The 19,757-nt window shown below is 40.5% G+C and overlaps 1 protein-coding gene across 3 annotated transcripts in view; it reads right to left on the bottom strand.

Annotated features, from left to right (window-relative positions):
* PIK3R1 (phosphoinositide-3-kinase regulatory subunit 1) overlaps nucleotides 1-8,336 on the bottom strand; it is a 60,169-nt gene extending 51,833 nt beyond the window's left edge. Inside the window, exons 1-2 of one of the 3 annotated variants that reach the window (XM_036402786.2) lie at nucleotides 8,155-8,336; nucleotides 2,950-3,695 (exon numbers count right to left, since the gene is read on the bottom strand). In XM_036402786.2, coding sequence (XP_036258679.1) covers nucleotides 2,950-3,283 — 334 coding nt within the window. In that variant the 5' untranslated portion in view covers nucleotides 3,284-3,695; nucleotides 8,155-8,336. Of the gene's footprint in view, nucleotides 1-2,949; nucleotides 3,696-3,904; nucleotides 3,984-8,154 lie in introns of those variants that run through there. The other 2 variants (XM_036402784.2, XM_036402785.2) reach the window with 2 other exon arrangements.
* Nucleotides 8,337-19,757: the final 11,421 nt, after the last annotated feature.

The following is a 19,757-nucleotide window of genomic DNA, read 5'->3' as shown; positions in this document are numbered from 1 at the left end:
CTTTGAAATCGCAAGTTTCTGATACTCTTATTCAACATATACACAAGAGGAGTACATACAGAATTCCCTCTTTACAGAATTAAAAAAGGATACAGATTACAAATAAATGAGGTACGTTTAAGAAGTTTTAAATTACAGTTCCTCATTAATTTGTCATTTTAATCCACTGTACTTTCAATTCATCAAGTAGTGAAAATGTAAACTTGACTGCATTTGGTCAGGCAAGCTTCACACTACACATTAATTTATTTGAAATACACTCTAAGGGTGCAGAGAGAAGTATCATTTTGGGAAGAATCTTTTGGTCTACTGCCCATTACATTGGCTGCTGGACAATGTTAACTGTGCTATTCCCTGCCCCAAATAACACATACAAAAATAGTGAAGCCACCTGAAAATCAAACATATATTGCTACATTGTTCTTTATCTGAACTGTATTTCTGCCCTCACCTCTGGTTTTACCCTAACTTTTGTAGCATTCTGCTAACTTAAAAATCTTACCTTCATTTTGATTTTTATAATACTCTTTCAGTAAATTTCCAAGTCTGCTTCTAAGATTAAAAGCACTCTCTGCCTTAGATCTCTTCAGAAAAAAGATCTGTAAAGAGACTACTTATAATTACTTTTCCTAATTTCCTTTAGGAAAGCATACCTTATTTTAACAGTAATTAAGCCTGAAGTTCAAATTTCTATTCAGAAGGGTCTAATCCCTGGTCTTAGGGCATTATGGAGGTGTCTAGCCTCTTATATGAAGCTTAAAATCTTTAATTCAAAACCAGCTATGGGAAGTCTTTTATTTTATCAGAAGAAAACAAGGTTGGACTGCAAGCTGATTCTTAAGCATTTTAGAACACAGCAAGATTATGTGTGCAGGATTTGAGATGAAGATTCTCAGTCAAATCAGAACATTTTCTTGTTTCCAATTCCCAGAGTCCCATGGTATTAAAAATAAACACATTGCATGTAAATAGTACTTTGTCTAAAGGCAATAAATCTCACATAGAAGGTTACACATAAGCAGAGCCCCCCCAAATCTGCAGCAGAATTTCCCAAAGTAACTCCCAGCAGCTGAAACTCCCATAAATGTCTGTTACAAACACACTCCTGAGGCAGGCTTGGAAACAGCAAGATTAACACCAGGACTTCCCAGCGCAGTGCTGCGGCCAGCTCACAGCATGGTGCTGTGAACAGAAGCATAGAGCAAGCATGAGTACAGAAACCAAAGAAGTTACAAAGTGCTACTTTTTAAACCAATAAAGATCAAAGCCAGGACGCTGGCTGCTTCGCCACAGCATGCACATGTAAAGAATGGGATTTTCTTTCCATTCTCTGCTTCTCAAAATAACCTGTCAACTTTGAGGTGTCTATCCAAAAAAACATGTTTCTTCTGCAGTTACATAGGATGGTGATGATTATCTCCACAGGTGGGTTAAGAAAACAGCCAGTGTCACCTGAGCAGCATAATTAATATCCAATAAAAGAATGATCAAAGATGTAATAGTTTTTCTTTTAAAAGGAAATACTCCATTTTCAGAACTATGCCAACGAAAGAGAAAACATGAGGCTCTAATGACTAGCAGTTAAGAGTTCAAGGACTTCAGAGGTAGGGACAGCACAACTCAAAATCCCCTACAGCCTCATCTGCTCTCAACTTCATCTAACAATGATTTACATCTAGGCACTGCAGACTTGTAAGGAACACCTGCTTCAGAACACTGCTATATAAACCACTGCAGATTCACTCTTTATTAAGTCCCCATCAATCTAGAAATGCTTCTGCCAGGTTAACTTGGTTGCCACACACATTTTTGTATATTTCTGTACTTATATTTGCTGGTTATCGCCACAGCTGAATATAAACTTATAATATGAACAAAGGGATGAAAGTTGATAAACCAATCCCACAAATTTGCAAGTGATGCTGCAAACATTTCTGTGTAGGAAGTGCAGTGATACTATTCATTACTATGGCATCACTGTGAAAATCATGACCACATACTACAACTCTCATTACCTACAGTTAGAAACCCAGAGAATTTATGAAGCATTAGAAGTTGAGGAAATAAAAGCCAGTCTAGACTTCTCCAATAAGCTGTAAAATCCATTCTAAAATGTACTTGGCCTATTGATCTGTAAAACCCAACTATCTGAATGTCAGTAGGTAAAAGAGACAAAATCACTTGGAGGAAGAGTTTTTTTGTTTCTTTTGGTTTTTTACGCCAAAGCTTTTCCAATTTTAAAAGACAAGACTTGTTTCTTCTCTTAACAGAAGAGTTCTGATAAAATTCTGAGTTGTGCCTAACATCCTGTTGCAAATAAAGCTTAAAAAGCAACTTAGGAAGCTATTTCCTCTGTTTAACCTTTTTTCATATAAGGATATCTTTTTCTATGTATGCCATAGCTGCAAAATTATAAATCTGAATTTCTCTTTATTATAATTTCATTTTTAATTTTAAAATATTCATTTCTACCTTTAATGCCACAGGTAACCCCCCATGACGAGAATGTATCTTCTACAGGTAGCAAGAGATTTGTGGTAAGAACATACTTTTATTTAGAATGCATAGTATTGGACTCACTAAGAACTTTCTCAATAGTGAGTTTGATGAACCACAAAAGGAAATACTTCCATCCATTTCTTAGAAACCTAAAATAAATGTTAACTGGCTCATTTTCCACTTAAGGTTTTACAGTGGAGAATGAGAAGCAGACTTTCTAACCTGTGAGATGTACCTCACAGTAAGTCACTGGTCCTTGTACCTGAGACAAATCACACAAAACTACAAAGTGTGTGAGCTAAACATTACAATGTAGAAACAATTCTTAATTGACTGAAATGAGCTGTACACTAAAAAAAGCTGACCAACAGGTGCTATATACATGAAAGTACACTGAGACAAGACCGTGAAAAAAAAATACTTGAAACCATGCACATTCTGAATACTGACCTTGTTGCTCACTCTCTGATTCAGCTTTTGCAGGACTTGGTGCTACTGGAAGAGGCCGAGGAGGACGAGGCTTTGGAGTGGGGGGAGATATTTTTTTTCTTCCAATGTACTCTACATAAGTTCCTGGGAAATCCCCCCTCTCCCCTGTGGTTTCATTAAAGCCATTCAACCAACCAATTTCCTCAGGCTTTGCTTCTTCCCCTTCACTGAATCCAAGTGCTAGTAAGGTACCTTTATTCACAGTTAATATATCTCCTAAGTGCAAGTCAATATCTTCTTCTCGCTCTTTTTTGTAGTCGTATAAAGCTCTGTATTGATATCCCTCAGCACTCATCTTGGCAAATGATTTAACATTCAAAAGTGTTACTAAACAGTATTGAAATGTCCAGTTATAGTTTTATGTACAGAGAAATTCAAGATGAATTAAATGGGATGACGAAAACGTCTCTTAAGTAATAAAATCCAAAAGATAATGAAAAAACACAGTCTGCCTTTTCACTGCTGATATTTTTACCAATGTATTTATTCTTAGTCACTGTCTGTTGCAGAAGTTAAAAGTTCCAATTCTTCTGTGTCTAGCAATACCCTTCCAATTAATTCTTTTCCTGGGCTTCCTGGCACTTCTTTGTCTTCATACACAAGTTCAGCCGACTCTTCAGCCAGTCACGCTTTCTTCAGATGTATTTGCCACAGACTGCCCACATACCTTAAATATTCTGCCACCAAACTCTGCACACATGCTTTTCCTGGAAAGAGAAGAGAAATGTCATGAAATCATTTCACATTCACTTGATGATTGTGAACTTCGTATTCTACCTCTGACTTAAGCTTTCTGCAACCCTGGAAAAGACTCTGTCCCACACAAAAATCCTATGTGACAATAAAATCAAGCAAGAGCACAAAAAATATCTACAGCTAATGTTTGCATTTTTATAAAGGATATATGTCAAATTACTTGAACCAAATTTGTACCACTGCAGTATGAGGCACACTTCCTTCTCTGTGACTTACGGCTACTGAAAAGCCACAGGGTGAGAGGGCTAAGCCCTGGAGCTGTTCCTCTCCACTCTAGTGCAGTATCTAACCTGGCAGCAAGATTTTATATACCATCTCCCCCAAGCCAGACAGCCACACCCCTTCTCCACAAAAGGTCTGTCAAGACAGAGGAGGAGCTTACTGTAATTAGCACTGACCACTGGGGTATCCAGTCTCCTCCTCTTTATGACAAGGGTGAGGATGGGTAACAATCCCCATCCTAAAGCCTGTATTTCAAAAACCTTTTGGAGGAACGCGTCTTCTTGTAATCTGTAGAAGAACCAAAGACTCAAAAGAACTTTTACTTGATGACTATCATATTTCCCCTTTTTCTTTTTTAAAGAGGGGCTTTACCACTCCCCTATCTTCCAGATGTTTTTTAATGTGTTTATGGTATAATACTAGAAAAACAATCAGCAACTGAAACAGGCACACCCAGACCACCTATGCAGCCCTAGCAGGAGTGAAGTATCAGGGTACAGGCTTAAATTACATTAAAGGCAAGAGAACACAGGCCTGAACTTTTAGCTCAAGGTTGCCCAACCATAAAGTAAAAGAAAAATATGACTAAAACCCAAATCTATTTAGAGAACAGTTGCTTGAAGACATATAGAACAGTGAAAGCTTTCTAAATATTATTTCAACTGTTACTCATTTTCATCTACTTAAAAAGACAAGCCAAATCGTAATTTGAAATGCTATACTGGAAACCAGAAAGTACTAAATACACAAAGCTGCACTGAAAGTCCTAAACTACATCTGAATAAAAGACCTGAGAGAGCTGTGTAAAACCAGCGGGTAAATATTGACTATGTACTATGTTTTCAATGTACAGAAAGCCCTTTTTTTTTTTTTTTTTTTTTGTGAAACACTCCCTTTTTACACTATAAAGAGACATCAGTAGACAGGGCTGGAACAGGGAACATCTGACAGCTCTTTTCCACACCATTTTTTCTAGTGCCTCAGTCATCAAGTCCTTTGAAATGTGATTGACAAGCTAAGAAGTGTTTATAGGAACGCATATGGACTTTCTGTGCCAGTGAATAAACCTGATCCCTAATTTGGGCTCCTCTTCAGCCCATCAGGTCCCTGCAGCATGTTGCACAACATCTCTCGTGACAGAACACAGAAGAAAATCTTGTTAAGTTCTAGAAGAACTTCCTTATCATCCCTTGCAACCAGTTTTTGTTGTAGGAAAGAATTATGTGGGCCTGAATTAGACTTCCTATTTCAAAAAGCTTGCACATAAGTACTTATTTTAACAACTTGCAAATCTATCCATGTGTATTAGGCACCCAGCTCCCAACAAAGTTTTAATTAGAGATTTCTGCAGCCACTTCTGAAAAACCAAACTATGTTGCCTACCTGACTGATGCTACCAAATATCACAGACTTTGTAATTAGCATGAATAATTTCACTTGTATTTAATTTTGCCTCTTCTACCAGAGAAAAGTCTACTGACAAAAACTGTGGAAAAAGTACAAGTACCAGTGTATCAAGTAAATAGCAGAGAAGCCCTCACAAAAGCATGGATTTCTCCTCTTTCATGTAGCAAGAGAAAAAAAATGCAGTTTAACAGTTTTGATCCAAGCATTATGATTAATACAAATGTTTCCAATCAAAACCAACTATGCACACAGCAAAGCCTGTTAGAAAATTACCACTTTGACTACTTTAAATACTCTGAAATATTTATTTTCTTTTTAAGGAAGATTCAACAAGTGCTCTGCTACAACTACTTATTTAACTCCTACTGCCTGTGGGCATTTTGGCAGCCAACGAAGTCTTCTAAACACTGCATAATTCAACTGACTTGACCTACTCCTCTGATCTTTTATTATCAAATGTATGATAGCAACTTTATGGCCATATATTTAAAATAAGTACTTCTGTCTCTTATTAATCTCTTGAACATACTGGAACTGGAAATGTTGTACTAGAACTTCTTATGACAATTTTAAAGCATATTTTAAAAACTCAAACCGTTAGAAAAACTCAATGAAGTTATGGTAGCAAAGTTTCCTCAGATCCAGTTTCCTTGGGGCTCAGAGCTGCAGTACCTGTTCATGCTCACTTATCAGCACCACCCTCAGTACAGAGTACCCGGGATATGCCCTCCTGATCTAGGGTGCGTGTACCTGGAGACAATCCTGTGAGTCAGCCATTGTGAACTCCTTGGATTTATGCCTTTTTCTATTGTTACTGTGTCTCGGGTTCAGGGATGAACTAAGACTCAGAGTTCAAGAGCCTTGCATATAGATCTAACAGAGGGACAAACACCAGTTTTCCACACCTGCTCAGTAACACCACAGTGTATGCAAAATGCCTCTTAGAGTGCTTGGCTAAGATCCTGCATAAAAAAAAATTCCTTTTACTACAATTGAAATTACACAGTCTCTACATTGAGGCATTTTGACTCAAGCTGACTGGTCCTTAAATATATAGCTTGGACACCATCTTAAATAGATTAAAACAAACAAACCAAACACTTCAGGAAGAAATACTCCTATATTTGAGATGATTTTATTACTGGATTTCCATTTGGCTGGTCAAATGGAAAAGGAGGAAGAAGTATTGGAGGAGAATCAATGTTCATTTGTTTTTATTTACTGTCTAAGAGCATGATGCCACTAAAAGATTCCTGAGTTCAGGCAGAATTCCGATCTCTCAGCAGAATGGTTTATATTGAGCATTTCAGTAGGGATAAAAATTTAAAATTCAACAGAAAAAGTCGAGACATTCCTACAAATTTAGGTGAAAAACGAAGGGGACATGAAATCGTCCCCTTCACCCTCCCTTTCTTCCCCTGTTAAAAATGACATCTGGCTCACACTTCACTGGTACCCAAGGGTTTCCTCCCACACAAGATATCATGTCTTTGGAGCTGGAGAATAAAAACTTCTACACTGCATTTACATGCACAGTGATACCAGAGGGGTGGGCTGTTACTGCTACAGCATGCCTAGTACAAGATGCAAAGATTTTCTTCATACCTTTATATTAACAAATTTAATAACCATATTTCCTTGCACTGCAATCTCTCTAACAATTTCCAAAAATCCCTAGAGAAATAGTGCCTAACGCAAGCTCCCTTCCACTGCAGGATAAGCTTGGTAGATAGAAGAGCTGATTAACATACTCATTGGGACACTGAAATAATGAGAATTGTGGGGTAAGCTGGGAAATTTGCTTGGAGACCAAGTCTTCTCCCCACTAGGTGTCTACACACCTGTGACTCAAACTGCAGCTTTCTCTGAAATATGCTCTCCAAGTGGAGACGACCAAGTACCACATTAGAACACTATTTTCTGCAGGAAAGTGAGGTCTGTGATGTATCACGTAGTAATACCTTTATACCACTTACAGTCTGAAATAATTATTTTGAATCTGTGGAGATTCTATCACAAGTCTTTGAACGAGTCCAAATATATACACACTGAATAAGTACTCTAAGCACTATACACCGCATCTCATTCTGAAACATCTCAAAGACCTTATAAAGGCTGCAAACTATGGACGAAGGGAGGTGATAATTAAAAAACTTAGGAAAGCAGTACAGTCTGAACTACCGTCCCGTTGAAGAGGCGGGCAGGTTAACCACTCCGGAGCCCCGCGCCGACACGCAGTCCCCGCCGCAGAGCAGCCGCTCTCCGGGGCCGGTGCTCAGGGGCTGCAGCCCCTCCACCGCCGGGGCAGGGCTGCACCGAGCCGGCTCTCCCCGGCGCCGCGGGGCCGATGGCGGAGCCCCGGACACGGAGGACGCCGTGCCGACCGCTCCCGCCCCAGCGCTCCCTACGGACACCCCTTCCGCCGCCCGGGGGGCTGTATCCCGGCGCAGGCACCAGCCCGGCTCCCCACGCCACCCGGGCCCGGGGCTCCCGGGCAGCCCCGCGGCGGCCGCTCGCCGTGCCCGTCCAGGAAGCGCCGGGCCGAGCCGCCCCCGGCCGCGAGGGGACAGGCTGCACCATCCCCGGGGCTCGGCCTCGGCAGCAGCGGACGGCCCGCCCCGGCACGGGGAAAAAGTTGCGCGGGGCGGCGCTGCCGCTCGGACTGTCACCCCGCAGGGGCGGCCGGTGCCCCGCGCCGCCCCCTCCCGCCCCGCTCCCGTGCCCCGGCAGCCGCCCGAGGGGCAGCACCAGCTGCAGCGGATGCAGCAGGACTCGCTTTACCTCAGCGGCAGCAGCGGTGGCAGCAGTGGCAGCACCGGTAGCAGCGGTGGTAGTGGTGGCAGCAGCTGCAGCAGGAGCGGCGGGGCCGTCACCACCTCCCTCCCACGGGCGGGCAGCAGCTACCGCCGCGACGCCCCACTCTCCGCCGTGCACCCGTCCGACCGCGCTCGCCGCCTCGGTGCCTCGGCGGTGCCGTGCCCGCCGCCGGCTCTGCCCCCGCCCCGCCCCCGGCGCCTTCGCCAACCCGCTCAGGCACCGCCTTCCGCGGCCGCTGACTGACGGCGGCACCGCCCGCCCCCCGCTCCGCGGGGCCTCGGCGCAGCCCGGTGCGGGGCCCGGGCGCCGCTGGGTGTCCCGCAGCGCCCCCGCCGTGGCCAGGGGCATTTGGGTCGCCGTCGGCGAGCTTCGGGCGCGGCGCTCACAGATGCCTGCAAGCCTCGGGCGCCGCCTCAGCCCGGGGACGCCAGTCCAGGCCGGGAGCCGCCAGCGAGAGGAGCACGTGCTTCTGGCTAGTTCCTCGTTGGGGAATTTCCTCCTCTCTTTTCTTTCCCGCCCCCCGCCCCGTGTTAAGGTGGTGTGTGTCACGCTGGTGAAGTGTGAAGTTGGTGAAGTCCAGAACAAATCCGGCCACCGCGGGCCGCGGATGCCCGGCTGTGTGTGGAGCAGGGCCGTGCAGTACAGCCGGCTGTCCTCCCTCGATAGACTGTCCGGGACTCCCACCGCGACACTGCTTGGTGGCGGTGTGGATTTGACCCCACACGGGTGTGAAAGAGCCCTGCAAGGCTGTGTACTTAAAGGTCCAGGACCCAGACCCTGGAAGATGGTTAAAATGCCTTCAGTGGTCTACCTGGCAACCTAGAGACACAGAATTGCTTTTTAAATTGGTACTTCTTTTGGAGTAGAGACTGTTATTTGTATACAAGTAAAAACATTGCTATAATTTAAATAGTGAACAGTAAATTTTTGAGGAAAATGTCAGATCATACAGGGTTTTTTTTTTTGGGGGGGGGGTGTGGAGGACGGGGGTGGGTTTGTGCGATTGAAAATGCAGGCAGAAGCAGAATTAAGAAATAATGTTTCATTTCTTCTGTCCAGACTGCTGTCTCTGGCATTTGCTATTGCTGAAGGCAAAAACAGCATGGATTTTGGAGGGGATTAGGCAGACTGGCTGGTTGGAATGCCAGTCCTGGGCACTGGTCTAACAATGGGTATTTAGGGGAAATAAAGATCTCCAAAGTAGCATTTCCCAGCTGGTGAGACTAGACTTGTCCCACAGGTGAAATGCAGGGCTAGAGTCCATGTCTGTGCTCCCTCCCTAGCATGGTATCCCTCAGTGGAGGGAAAAGTCTCTCCGGGAAGTTCGAGGATCACCTCCTTGCTTCCCCTCTGCCCCTCCAGGGTGTGTGGGTCTGCTTTTTTGACGAGTTTTCTTCCCTGAACCTGACTTTTGATTTCACCTTGAGCATCTAGCTTGGGGCTTTCTCTGTCAATCAAAGAAAGAAAAGGGCCCAAAAGAGGTAGGCAATAGCAGCATGTAACTTTGATGCTTCCCTTGCTGGCTTTGCTGTCTTGTGTGTTGTGACTTCAGTCTCAAGGTCACTCCAGCTCTTTCTCACCTCTTTCCCCATAGATCCCAGCAGTATCCCAGTGTTTCCAGGAATAATTTCCTATGTTTAATCTTGGTAGGTGAAATTTATGCTACAAGGTTTGCCCTAGGAATGTTGCAAAGCAGTATCCCAGGAGACAGAAAGGAGAATGCACAAATTGAAAACCATGTTCCTTCTTCTATCAGGTATTTTTCAGAGGGTCTTAAGGACTCCATAAAGCTTTTGCATATTAAGTTTACAGTGGGCTTTAATGCATGTAGATGTGTTTGATTAGTTCTAGGTTTGTCGAGAAGGATATTCTTGAGAAATTGAAAGGTTAAGTTGTTGAGGCAGCATGTAAACAGGAGGGATTTTCAAGGCAACGGTCAGTGAAAAGCAGAAGACAAAAGGGTAAAATATGGGTGAGAGGGCAGGATCATCAAGGTACAAGCCATACATACATGTTTTTGCTAAGACAACTGTAGTCTCCATCTTTCAGGAGACCTTTTGAGCATTTCTGCTAGAAGCTGCTTAGGAGAAAGTAATAAAAAAGTGAGCAGGTTCTTTTTTCAGTATTAGTAGTGGCTGGATGATATGAGCCTTTGCATCTTATGTCTGTGTAAGCTTTCTGTGGTAAAGGTCATGCAGCACTGGAGAGGATCTACACTGGAAGCTCCCTTTCCTCTAGGAAAAAGTTCAGCTAGATCTTACAAAGGAAATTTTAAAGTATGGAAACTGAGAGGAAAAAAATGTGCTCATCAGAGGATTTGTGGGGAAAGCAGAATTTCCAGAGTTTAAGATCTCTTCCACTTCAACTAACCAACTCAAATTTTTTTTTCTTTACTGGCACATTTTAAACAGGAAGATTTCCTTCTTTTCTTATAGGATGTCAAGGCAAATCCATTTGTGAAGTAAGATGCCTAGATTAATGGACAGTGTTAAGTTCGTGGTTGGACTCAATGATCCTAAAAATCTTTTCTAATCTAAATAACTCTATGATTTTACCAATGCTGAATCTGGTCTCCTGGGGCAGATAGACAAAGGTGGAAGAGACTGTGCAGAGGAGTTTTACTGCAATATACCTTAGGTGTGATGAATGCTAATGGCACATACAATTTACTAAGTTCAGAAGAGGGTCCTGTAACTTATTACATATTATCATACCATCCTGCAGCAGTGGGGTTTTCAGGTAGCTGATTTCAAGGAAGGAATTGGAGGAGAATCAATGCATACATCCATTTTACTCCCAAAGAAGAAAATTATTTCATACAGTGTAGTTATACTGTTCTACTAGCACACATTGCTAAATGACTCATGTAAAATTCCCGAAGGAATGGGAGTCACGGAAACAACATGAAAAACTATCCATAGTTATTGTAGAAATGAATTAAATGCAAAATAAGTACAATGGATCACAAGAAGGACAAGCATCAAAGATTGTGAATGGTGATGTTTTCCTGTCATAGCCAGGACAAGGAAACATTGCTCTTCAGAAATGTAGTTTTAAGTGTGTTTCAGAAGTCAAAACAGCACCATGAAAAGCAAATTCCTTCACTGCTTAAAAGCTTTCTAGCATGTAAGGGAAAAGAATGAGCTAAAAATAAGACAGAGAAATTCAGGAAATAAAGAAGCAAAACTTGCTATCTCGTTACGAATCAGAGAAGTAAGCCTGACAACTTTCATTTTAAAACTGGAAGGAACCTGATTAGCAGCATGCTAATCATGCTGGGCATCACAACATGATTTGGTTTGAATTTATTTCTGTTCTGTGGGAAGGATAGAATGGTTTCTCTCTGGCCAAAACTCTGACATCAGCAATAAATTTGGATATTTCAGCTAATCAGACAAATCTTCCTTAGATATTTCCACTTTATATTCATGTCATGGTTGACATCTAAGGCTGTTTTCCACTCTTCAAGGTACAATGCACCTGAAGAGGCAATGGAATCTCCATCATTAAATGTTTTTTAGGAAGGTAGTCACAGATCTGTCCAGCTGAGACAATGGTTGTCCTGACTCAGCCAAAGACAGGTGGCCACTGGAGGCTTTCTGCGATTCTATAAGTGGACATATATAGAAATTATCAGAAGCAGGCACAAACCTTGAGAAATTATACTTTCTCTTAAATAAATTTTCCCATGAGAATCAAAGCGGCTCAAAATTTGCTCCCCCAGCTTCCACCCGATATCTGAAAGATGATGACTGCAATCATAAAACAAATAGGGCCTTGCTTCTGCAATATGATCTTTTAGGAAGGAATTTCTCCAGTCTGCTTTAGATCACATTTTTAAAACACAAAAGTAGTGGGAAATAAGATTTTTGTGTGCTAATCACATCTAGGAAATACTTTGTGTTTGTGAAAAGTCTTCAAAATATTTTGCTTAAAAAAAAACCCAAACTACTTTCAGTTGTCTGAAAGTTGACTTTTTATTTAATTTTCTTCTTTGGTCTCATAATTTTGACTAAATGTATGAAAATATGCATTTTGTCAAGAAACTTTTTAAAATATGTAAGGATTAAGAAATGTAAACATACCAAGTTTTTCCATGTCTGAAGCACAGCATAATTGATAAAATAATGTTATAAATATAATATCTGCAAATGCAACATCTGTGTTTATCTTTCAACCATATAAAATTACATAAACAAAGATTCTGCTTTTTATGAAATCTATGAGTAATTCCTCCTCTGCTCTTTCAGTGCTTGTATGCTAAATGATAGAAAAGTCAGGTTTCACAGCCATGTAAAACTCATGTCTTCAGTGTAGACAAGTGATGCAGAGTGAACAGAAATTTTAGGAGTTTTCTCAGGCACTGCATCATTTTTGCACTGACATCTATACCGACATTTCAGCTCTGAGTAAGACTGCTAGGAATAATAAGACCTCCATGAGTAATAATGTACCTATATATCCAGGGTAATTTGTAACTACATTTTCTATTGAGACTGTTTTCCTAAAGATTTGTAGTTTTTGATATTGATGCTGATCACAGGAAAATTTTAATTCTGCAGAAATAAACTCAGAAAAGGATGATGTTTAACTTAAGTTGAGACCATTTAGTCATTTTGTATCAGTTTTTACAGAGTAAAAGTTGTGCCCTTTCTTCAATAACATCAAGGTGGAAGGTGTCACATATTGTTACAATTTTCTGAGATATCCTGGACCCTTAAATCAATTATTCAGAGGAGTCACTTATCACAGTACATCTCAGTATAGGTATTTGATAGGTGGTACACTCCCTTCTCTTTCAAAGTGTATAAGATGCAAGACCCAGCGTCAGAAAGCTTGCCAATTTAGATGTGTTTTTGTAGAGCCTGTGAAACACACTGCAATATGTGCATGAATAATCCAGATTCTGCCAGGCAGGAACATGTGCTGTTGCTCCTACATAAAATGCATCTAAAGTGACATATCCAGCAATTACAGTACTAGGAAGCAAATACAAAATTAGGGTTCATCCTGTGAAGCTAGTAGGAATTCGGGGTCAAAAGAAAAGTGTATTTAGTATCCCCTTGCTTCCTGGACTAGGAAAGGAGGTGGGGTTTTTTGTTTGTTTGTTTGGGTTTTTTGTTTGGCTTTTTTGGGGGGGAGGGGTGTTTGTTTGGTTGTTTGATTTAGTTGTTTGTTTTGTTGCAGTGATAAATAAACGATTTATTGGTGTTTAAACTGATGGGTCAGAGCTATCGTATTTTTAAAATCTGAGAGAAAGTTACAATGTGATTAATTAGATGTATCAATGCATTCTACTGCTAACTAAGGGTGCAGCCCCAAAATTTCAAGCTTTTTATTGCAAATATTGTCACACAACATGACAGTTGTCATTTGAGCAAGCTCAAAATGATAATGCAGGAGCTGTGAGCTGCACCTTAGAAAGTCAGGCTTCCTTAAATCTCAGTTAGTTGAGAAGGCTGTGAACATTTGCCTTTCACTTTTTTTGAGGGAAAATGCATGGCAGCAAATTGCTTTATTATTCCTACCTACTCATCTTCCAAAGGAACAGCAAACAGAAGATTGTCAGTCCCACCTTTCAGCTATAGGACAGGATGATTCATCGTGGGTCTCTGCAGTGCACATACATACCAACCAACACATATGCACATATAACTGATCATTATTTCTGCCTGCCATCTGAGTAGGGCGTTTGTGTCATTTTATGGCAACAGCATAGTTGCTGTACTAAAAAAAGATATGTCTTACTGTAAAAATGTCACAGAGCTATTAAATGAATGTCACTGTAAAATAAGCAATTATAGGAACAATTAGTGTTTGGAACCTTTTTCTGTTTATATGATCTAAATTTGAAGCTAGCCATGCTTGGAGCAAATTACAAAGAATGGACTGAATAGCCCCCAGTGGTTGTTTCCAACCTAAATTATTCTGTGAGTCAGTGATTCTATGAAATTTTAATTTCTTTCATTTTGACTTGGAATGTAGTAGAGTGAATATATTATATGTAACATGTCTAGAAGGGTATTTATTTGGTATGTACTACTAGGAAATCTTTTTAATGAGATAAAAATAGGATTTTACAAATGCATGGGAGCTAATATATTTCAATATAAGCTGAATAAATGTTTAAATTCTACTTTCTTTGAAAAAAATAGGGAAAAGAATAAAAATTTTTTGAAAGGCTCATATCAAGACAATTGCATCGGGAATTTACTAAACTGAAAAACCCAACCAGAGAAGCCCTCAGTTACTAGCAGAAAAAGAAAATGCTATCCTTGATGTTCAGTTGTCATTTTCATACTATCAGCAAGCCTCAGAATAACAGAATTATTTAATGTTTTTTACATGCAGTGAAAGTGGTGAAACCTCCTCCTGTTCTGACTTTATCTGTTAAGCCACAAAGAAAAGCAGGGGGAGCCTTGGGGGAGGGAGAGCAAACCACAGTTTTAAAGCAAGGTTTTAGGTCTAAGAAAAAGAATGGAAATTCAAAGATAAGGATAGTAGTTGTCTACCCATCACCCACCAATTTGTACGTTGTTGTTACATGTTTCATATGAGAACAAGTATTTCACTTCTCTATGACTTTGGAAAAAAAATGTATTTGGGAAAAGAAGCACCTCTTAATAACTTTCATAAGACAGGAAAATGAACCTTGAACAGAGCCATGTAGTCTCCAGCAGTATTTGTTACTGGTATATGGGGTTTGTTTGATTTGTTCGTTTTGAACAAGTATAGGTTCAGATGGCAAATAAAAATCAGTGTCTGGTGCAAAGATACCATAATCTCCTGCAAATCGTGATGAAAGTGAGTTATTCTGTTGCTTTTACCATCCTTGTTTGAGTGTGCCAGCTGCCTGAAGCAGAAACTATGTTACAAAGGGCAATGTATTCATGCAACTTTCTGCTGAAAAGTACTCCCTTGATATGATGCAACCGGGGTTTATGGTAGGGTCACCAGCCTCTTAAGAGACACTACTGCTCTCTGGCCTGTTTTCTTAAACATAGCTTTCTAAAGTAAAGCAATTTTGGGAACTTGTAGTTCATCAGCTGTGTCATATTGTGAATCAGATCTCAGAGGGATCTTTTGATAGCTTTGAAGATGTGAGAACTAGCTGAACTCAGTACAGGAGTGGATTGAGACAGTATTCACCATGAAATGTGATAAAGGAAAAACCTGACATTTTAAGACTTTCATAAAAGAAGCAGAAAATGCTGATGGCTTGAATTTAGGAAAAACCATACAAAATATATAGGCTGTGGGAACTGAGGGAACAGAGGGATATGGTGAGGTAACCGTAGGAAACATCATGGTTAAATGCAGGACAGAAGAATTGCTGCTACAGCAAAATATTTTCTTGGAAGATGATGAGAGGAAGTGCTATTAAAACAGTGTGACATGTTCTGAAACTGTGGCTATTCTTGTATGAGTCTGAATTGAATTACTGACAAGGGTCTGAACTGTGGGAAGATAATCTTCTGTCTCAGATTGAGCCACAGCACCTGAGGCCTACAGTCTACATTTTTTCTGGAGGTCCAGGAAGTAGAAAATGAGGGTCCAAGGAGGGCCAGCATCTTTCAGGGTTGTCTTCTCACACGGCTCACTCAGCACAGATGTCTTAATAGACTCATAACTAAAGAGCCACACAGAAAAACTCCAATCTGAGCCCATACCATGGGCTCACTCCAATCTGAGTGAGCCCATGGTGTGCCTTGCTCAAATTTCATTTATGTGCCTTAGTGCGGCCACAACAGTCTCTCAAAATGGAAAGAAAATGGAAGAAGCTGGAGAGCAAAACTGTGGCTCATACAGGTCCACAGGAAAATTGAGGTACAGGGATAAGTGTGGTACATTGACCTCTGAAAAAAGGTTATAAGCATTTCTTCTTTGAGTAGAGAGAGACAGAGGGAGGTCTGAGTGAACCACTGTGCATGGTGTTTCATGTACTGCTCTACAGTGTTAAAATCAGGAGAGCTGGGGGAATATGGGGCCTGTTGAATTCACCATCAAATATCTCAGTTTTACTGAAAGCTTCCCCTATGTATTTTTTCTCTCTGTGTGTGCACGTGTTGCTGCTAATGGTTGGTAAAATGTTGCAAAGAATGCTGGAATAGCATTTCTGTGATGGACCCTTATTCGAAAGAAAAGCCAAGGAGCTTATAATCTGCAAGGAGCTATAGTCTTTTTTGTGAGCTGGGAGTCCTCTTTTATTTCAAACTGGACAGTATCATATGTACTGAATTTTTTAAAGAACATGTCAAGTCTCTGCTTTCATACAATGCAACCTTAATTTGCTTCCACTACTTGTAGTAGGGACAGGGTCAGGCTGAATCATCTATGTATCAGAGTTCTACACATTAATGTAACAATTAAATGGGAGTGAAGTAATTCTATTCAGCCTGGTAAACTTGTTTTCTGCACAGTGCTAATTTCATTTTTATGGCCACTCCATGGAATCTCAGTGAGCCTTGGCAAGAAGGGGAGGCAATTTCTGTGGGTAGGCTGAGATAGATTTCCCTTCAAATAGGAGTTTTAATTCTGAAGCCTCAGTATTTCTTGAAGACTTCACCCTTCTTCCATGAAGACAGCAGGATATTCAGTTTGTTGCCCTGACTGTCTCTGTCAAAGGACATCTCCTCTTGTCAGCTGATGCTGGTGATGAGGCCAGTGTGCTTATAGAAAAAGAAAAAAAAATTGTTTCACAAATTCTAAATGAGATGAAAGATACCTCTATAGTAGCTTTGTTGCAGGGGTGTCTTCACAGAAATATATGTGATCCATAGCTCATAAGTTTTGCTGGATTGTATCCTGTAGTTAGATGTATAAGTGGGATCCAAGCCCCTGCTATGCTTATATTTGAACAGGCATTGCAAAAAGAGGCTTACTCTGGAGACCTGTATGATGAGAGGTAGGTAAAGGGCTTAGGCCAACCAGTTCCTCCCTCTGTGGTCAGTACTGTTGGAGTGCTGCTTCTCTTTGTGGCTCTGTTCTCCATGAAAACCTCTGTTGGCTCGCACACCTTGACCTTGATTCAGTGTTGCTGTGTGGCAGGGCAGGCAAGCATGGTATCCCTCAGGGTTGTTGCTAGGACTGGACGGTCAGGCTTAGAATCAAGTTGGGGACTTCCATAATGAAAAGCCTGAGTCTCACTGCTTTCCCTGCAGTCAGATTCCAACTAGTGGCAGTTACTTCTGTTCCATAACGCATCAAGAAATACACAGATGCAATGGAGAAGAGCAGTGCAATGCTGAGAAACCTGCTAGGATTCTGCAGAGCCTCGTCTTTGGCCAGTGAGTTCACACTTTGCAGATTAACTTTATCCTATAGCAGTAGAGTAGGTGTGCAAATTCCTTCTTCTCATATGTGCTCATATGAGAACATAGGCCTCAATTAGCAGGTCTGCAGCTTTTCCAATTCAACAGTCCTAATGTCTTACCAGCTTTTATTTTTATTATAATCTGAGCAGGAAGCTTTAAGTTCTGTGCTTGCAGTCCATTATGTCCAGCTCACCTGGCTACAGCTTATGTGGTAGAGTATTCTCATCTGCAGAAGAGGTGAACAAGATCTTGGTGTGGTACTGTGATGGATTACTAATTCAGTCCATTAGGATCTTGTTTCATGTATAATAAAGAAAAAAGAACATTCTCTGACTTTAATGTTCCAATACGATTTTTAATTCATAGATCTAAACCCCTAAGAAGCAGGTGCAGCCCTCTGTCATTTCAGAAAATTGTGAGCTGATCCTTTGTTTACATATGTCCACTACCTTGCATGATAAATCTGGATGGTGTACATTCCACTGAATATTCCATATAATTTCAGGACCTACTTTACCTGTGTGAAAAGTTATTTTAATCCTTAGAAAATTATTGTCATATCTTGTCCCACAAAGGAATCAAACCACATAGTCCCATGTCCTTGTGTTGAGTCCCATTAAAGCCTACTTGTAGATTCTCAACTGAGGTGAACCAGCACATATTTGTTGAAGCCATTCGTTTATTTATGTATTTGAGTTTATTGCTAGTAAAACAATGCAGACAAATCTGTTTAAAGGGTTCCCTTTCTGGAATGTTATGAATTAAAGTGTTAAATATTCTTGGCATAATTATTCATCCAGTCAATAGGCAGATTTAATTGGATTTTATTATTAAATTACCACACAGACCTATTAAATAATCACAAATGCACATAAACATATTCCCGTGTCTACAAATAAAAGTATTCTCCACTACAGGAGGTAAGAAAATACCTATAGGCACTAAATACCACAGAAATAGTATCCTAAACACTTTGATCCATTTTTATATTACTATGTAGGAAACTGAAATCTTCAGCAAATCTTTTTTGTTTTAAGAGTTATTTCTTTGAAGAATTATTCCCCAAATTTCCCCACTAAGTGCTAACATTGCTCCTGGTAAAATCCACTTTATATACTTGAGTGCTAAAATTTACAGTGCATTTTCTCATTTGTTTATAAGCCATCATCAAATAGCAATTAACTAAAATAGTTGCTCTTGTAAATGGAGTGTAACAGTAGTTAATAATTTATTTTTTTTCTGATTCCAGTGTGCAAGAATGTGAAAATGAATGACTAATTTGTTGTTGATATGGGAAGGAATTTTAATCTTTTATGAGAACATCTTGAGTGTTGGTATGCTTATCTCTGAGAAAGAGAGTTGGAATTCTTCAGTGGGCAGTCTGTGAATATTATTGAGACAATTTTGAAAGTAAAAATAATTGAACAAGGATCTAGTAACAAAATCCTCTTCCATTTCTAAGATCCTTATCAAGAACTTTCTAAGCAAATTGCTAGCCCATATTAAACAGATATAAACCATTCATTTATTCATTTATTAATTGAACATTAGTTGCTTCTGCAATAGGACACATTGTTGCAAACAAGATAAAAGAACCATTTGGCTCATTTTTAATAAACATTCTCAAAAAGGTGACTTAATGACCAATATAAGTGTAATTGCTACTTTAATTAGGATTTCAGAAGAGTGGTTGTCCTTTTGTATTCTGAGACCCCTTCCCTGTCCCCTACTCTTAGGTTCATGCTTCCATTGAAAGTTCACCAATGTGATTGAAAATCAGACCTGGTGATTACTGGGGCAAATCATCTGCCCTCATCACCAGCACTACCTGCTGCAATACCTTAAGTATATTTTTATGCAGCCTCCTTTTTAAAGAGTGTAGCTGGTAGACAGAATAAAGAATGAAGCCCTGGTCAGCTCCAGCAGTCTCAGCTCTGTTGGTGCAGATGTGTAGTCCAGAAATATTCTTCCAGATGTGTACTTCCAAGAAATAACTAAAAGTCATTGATACTGGATCTACTACCTATCTCACTCAGTGAATCACAGCATAGAGAGGATAATGAGTATAAAGCAATCCCCCTCATGGTCTTTTGGTACTACTGTTGATGATATAGTGCTCAATAAAGAAATAGTAAAGAAATCTTCCTAGCAAAACCCAAGAACAGTGATGTGACTTGCCCCTTATACACCTGCACACTCATCCATACTACCTACATCATTTTCACACTCTGCTATTTTCATGATCTTCTCCTG

The sequence above is a fragment of the Molothrus ater genome, chromosome Z (genome assembly GCF_012460135.2).
Source record: "Molothrus ater isolate BHLD 08-10-18 breed brown headed cowbird chromosome Z, BPBGC_Mater_1.1, whole genome shotgun sequence".
In the NCBI taxonomy this organism is placed as follows: Eukaryota; Metazoa; Chordata; class Aves; order Passeriformes; family Icteridae; genus Molothrus; species Molothrus ater.
Note: the sequence above shows the minus strand (reverse complement) of the source record. Positions and strands in the feature narration are given on the sequence as shown.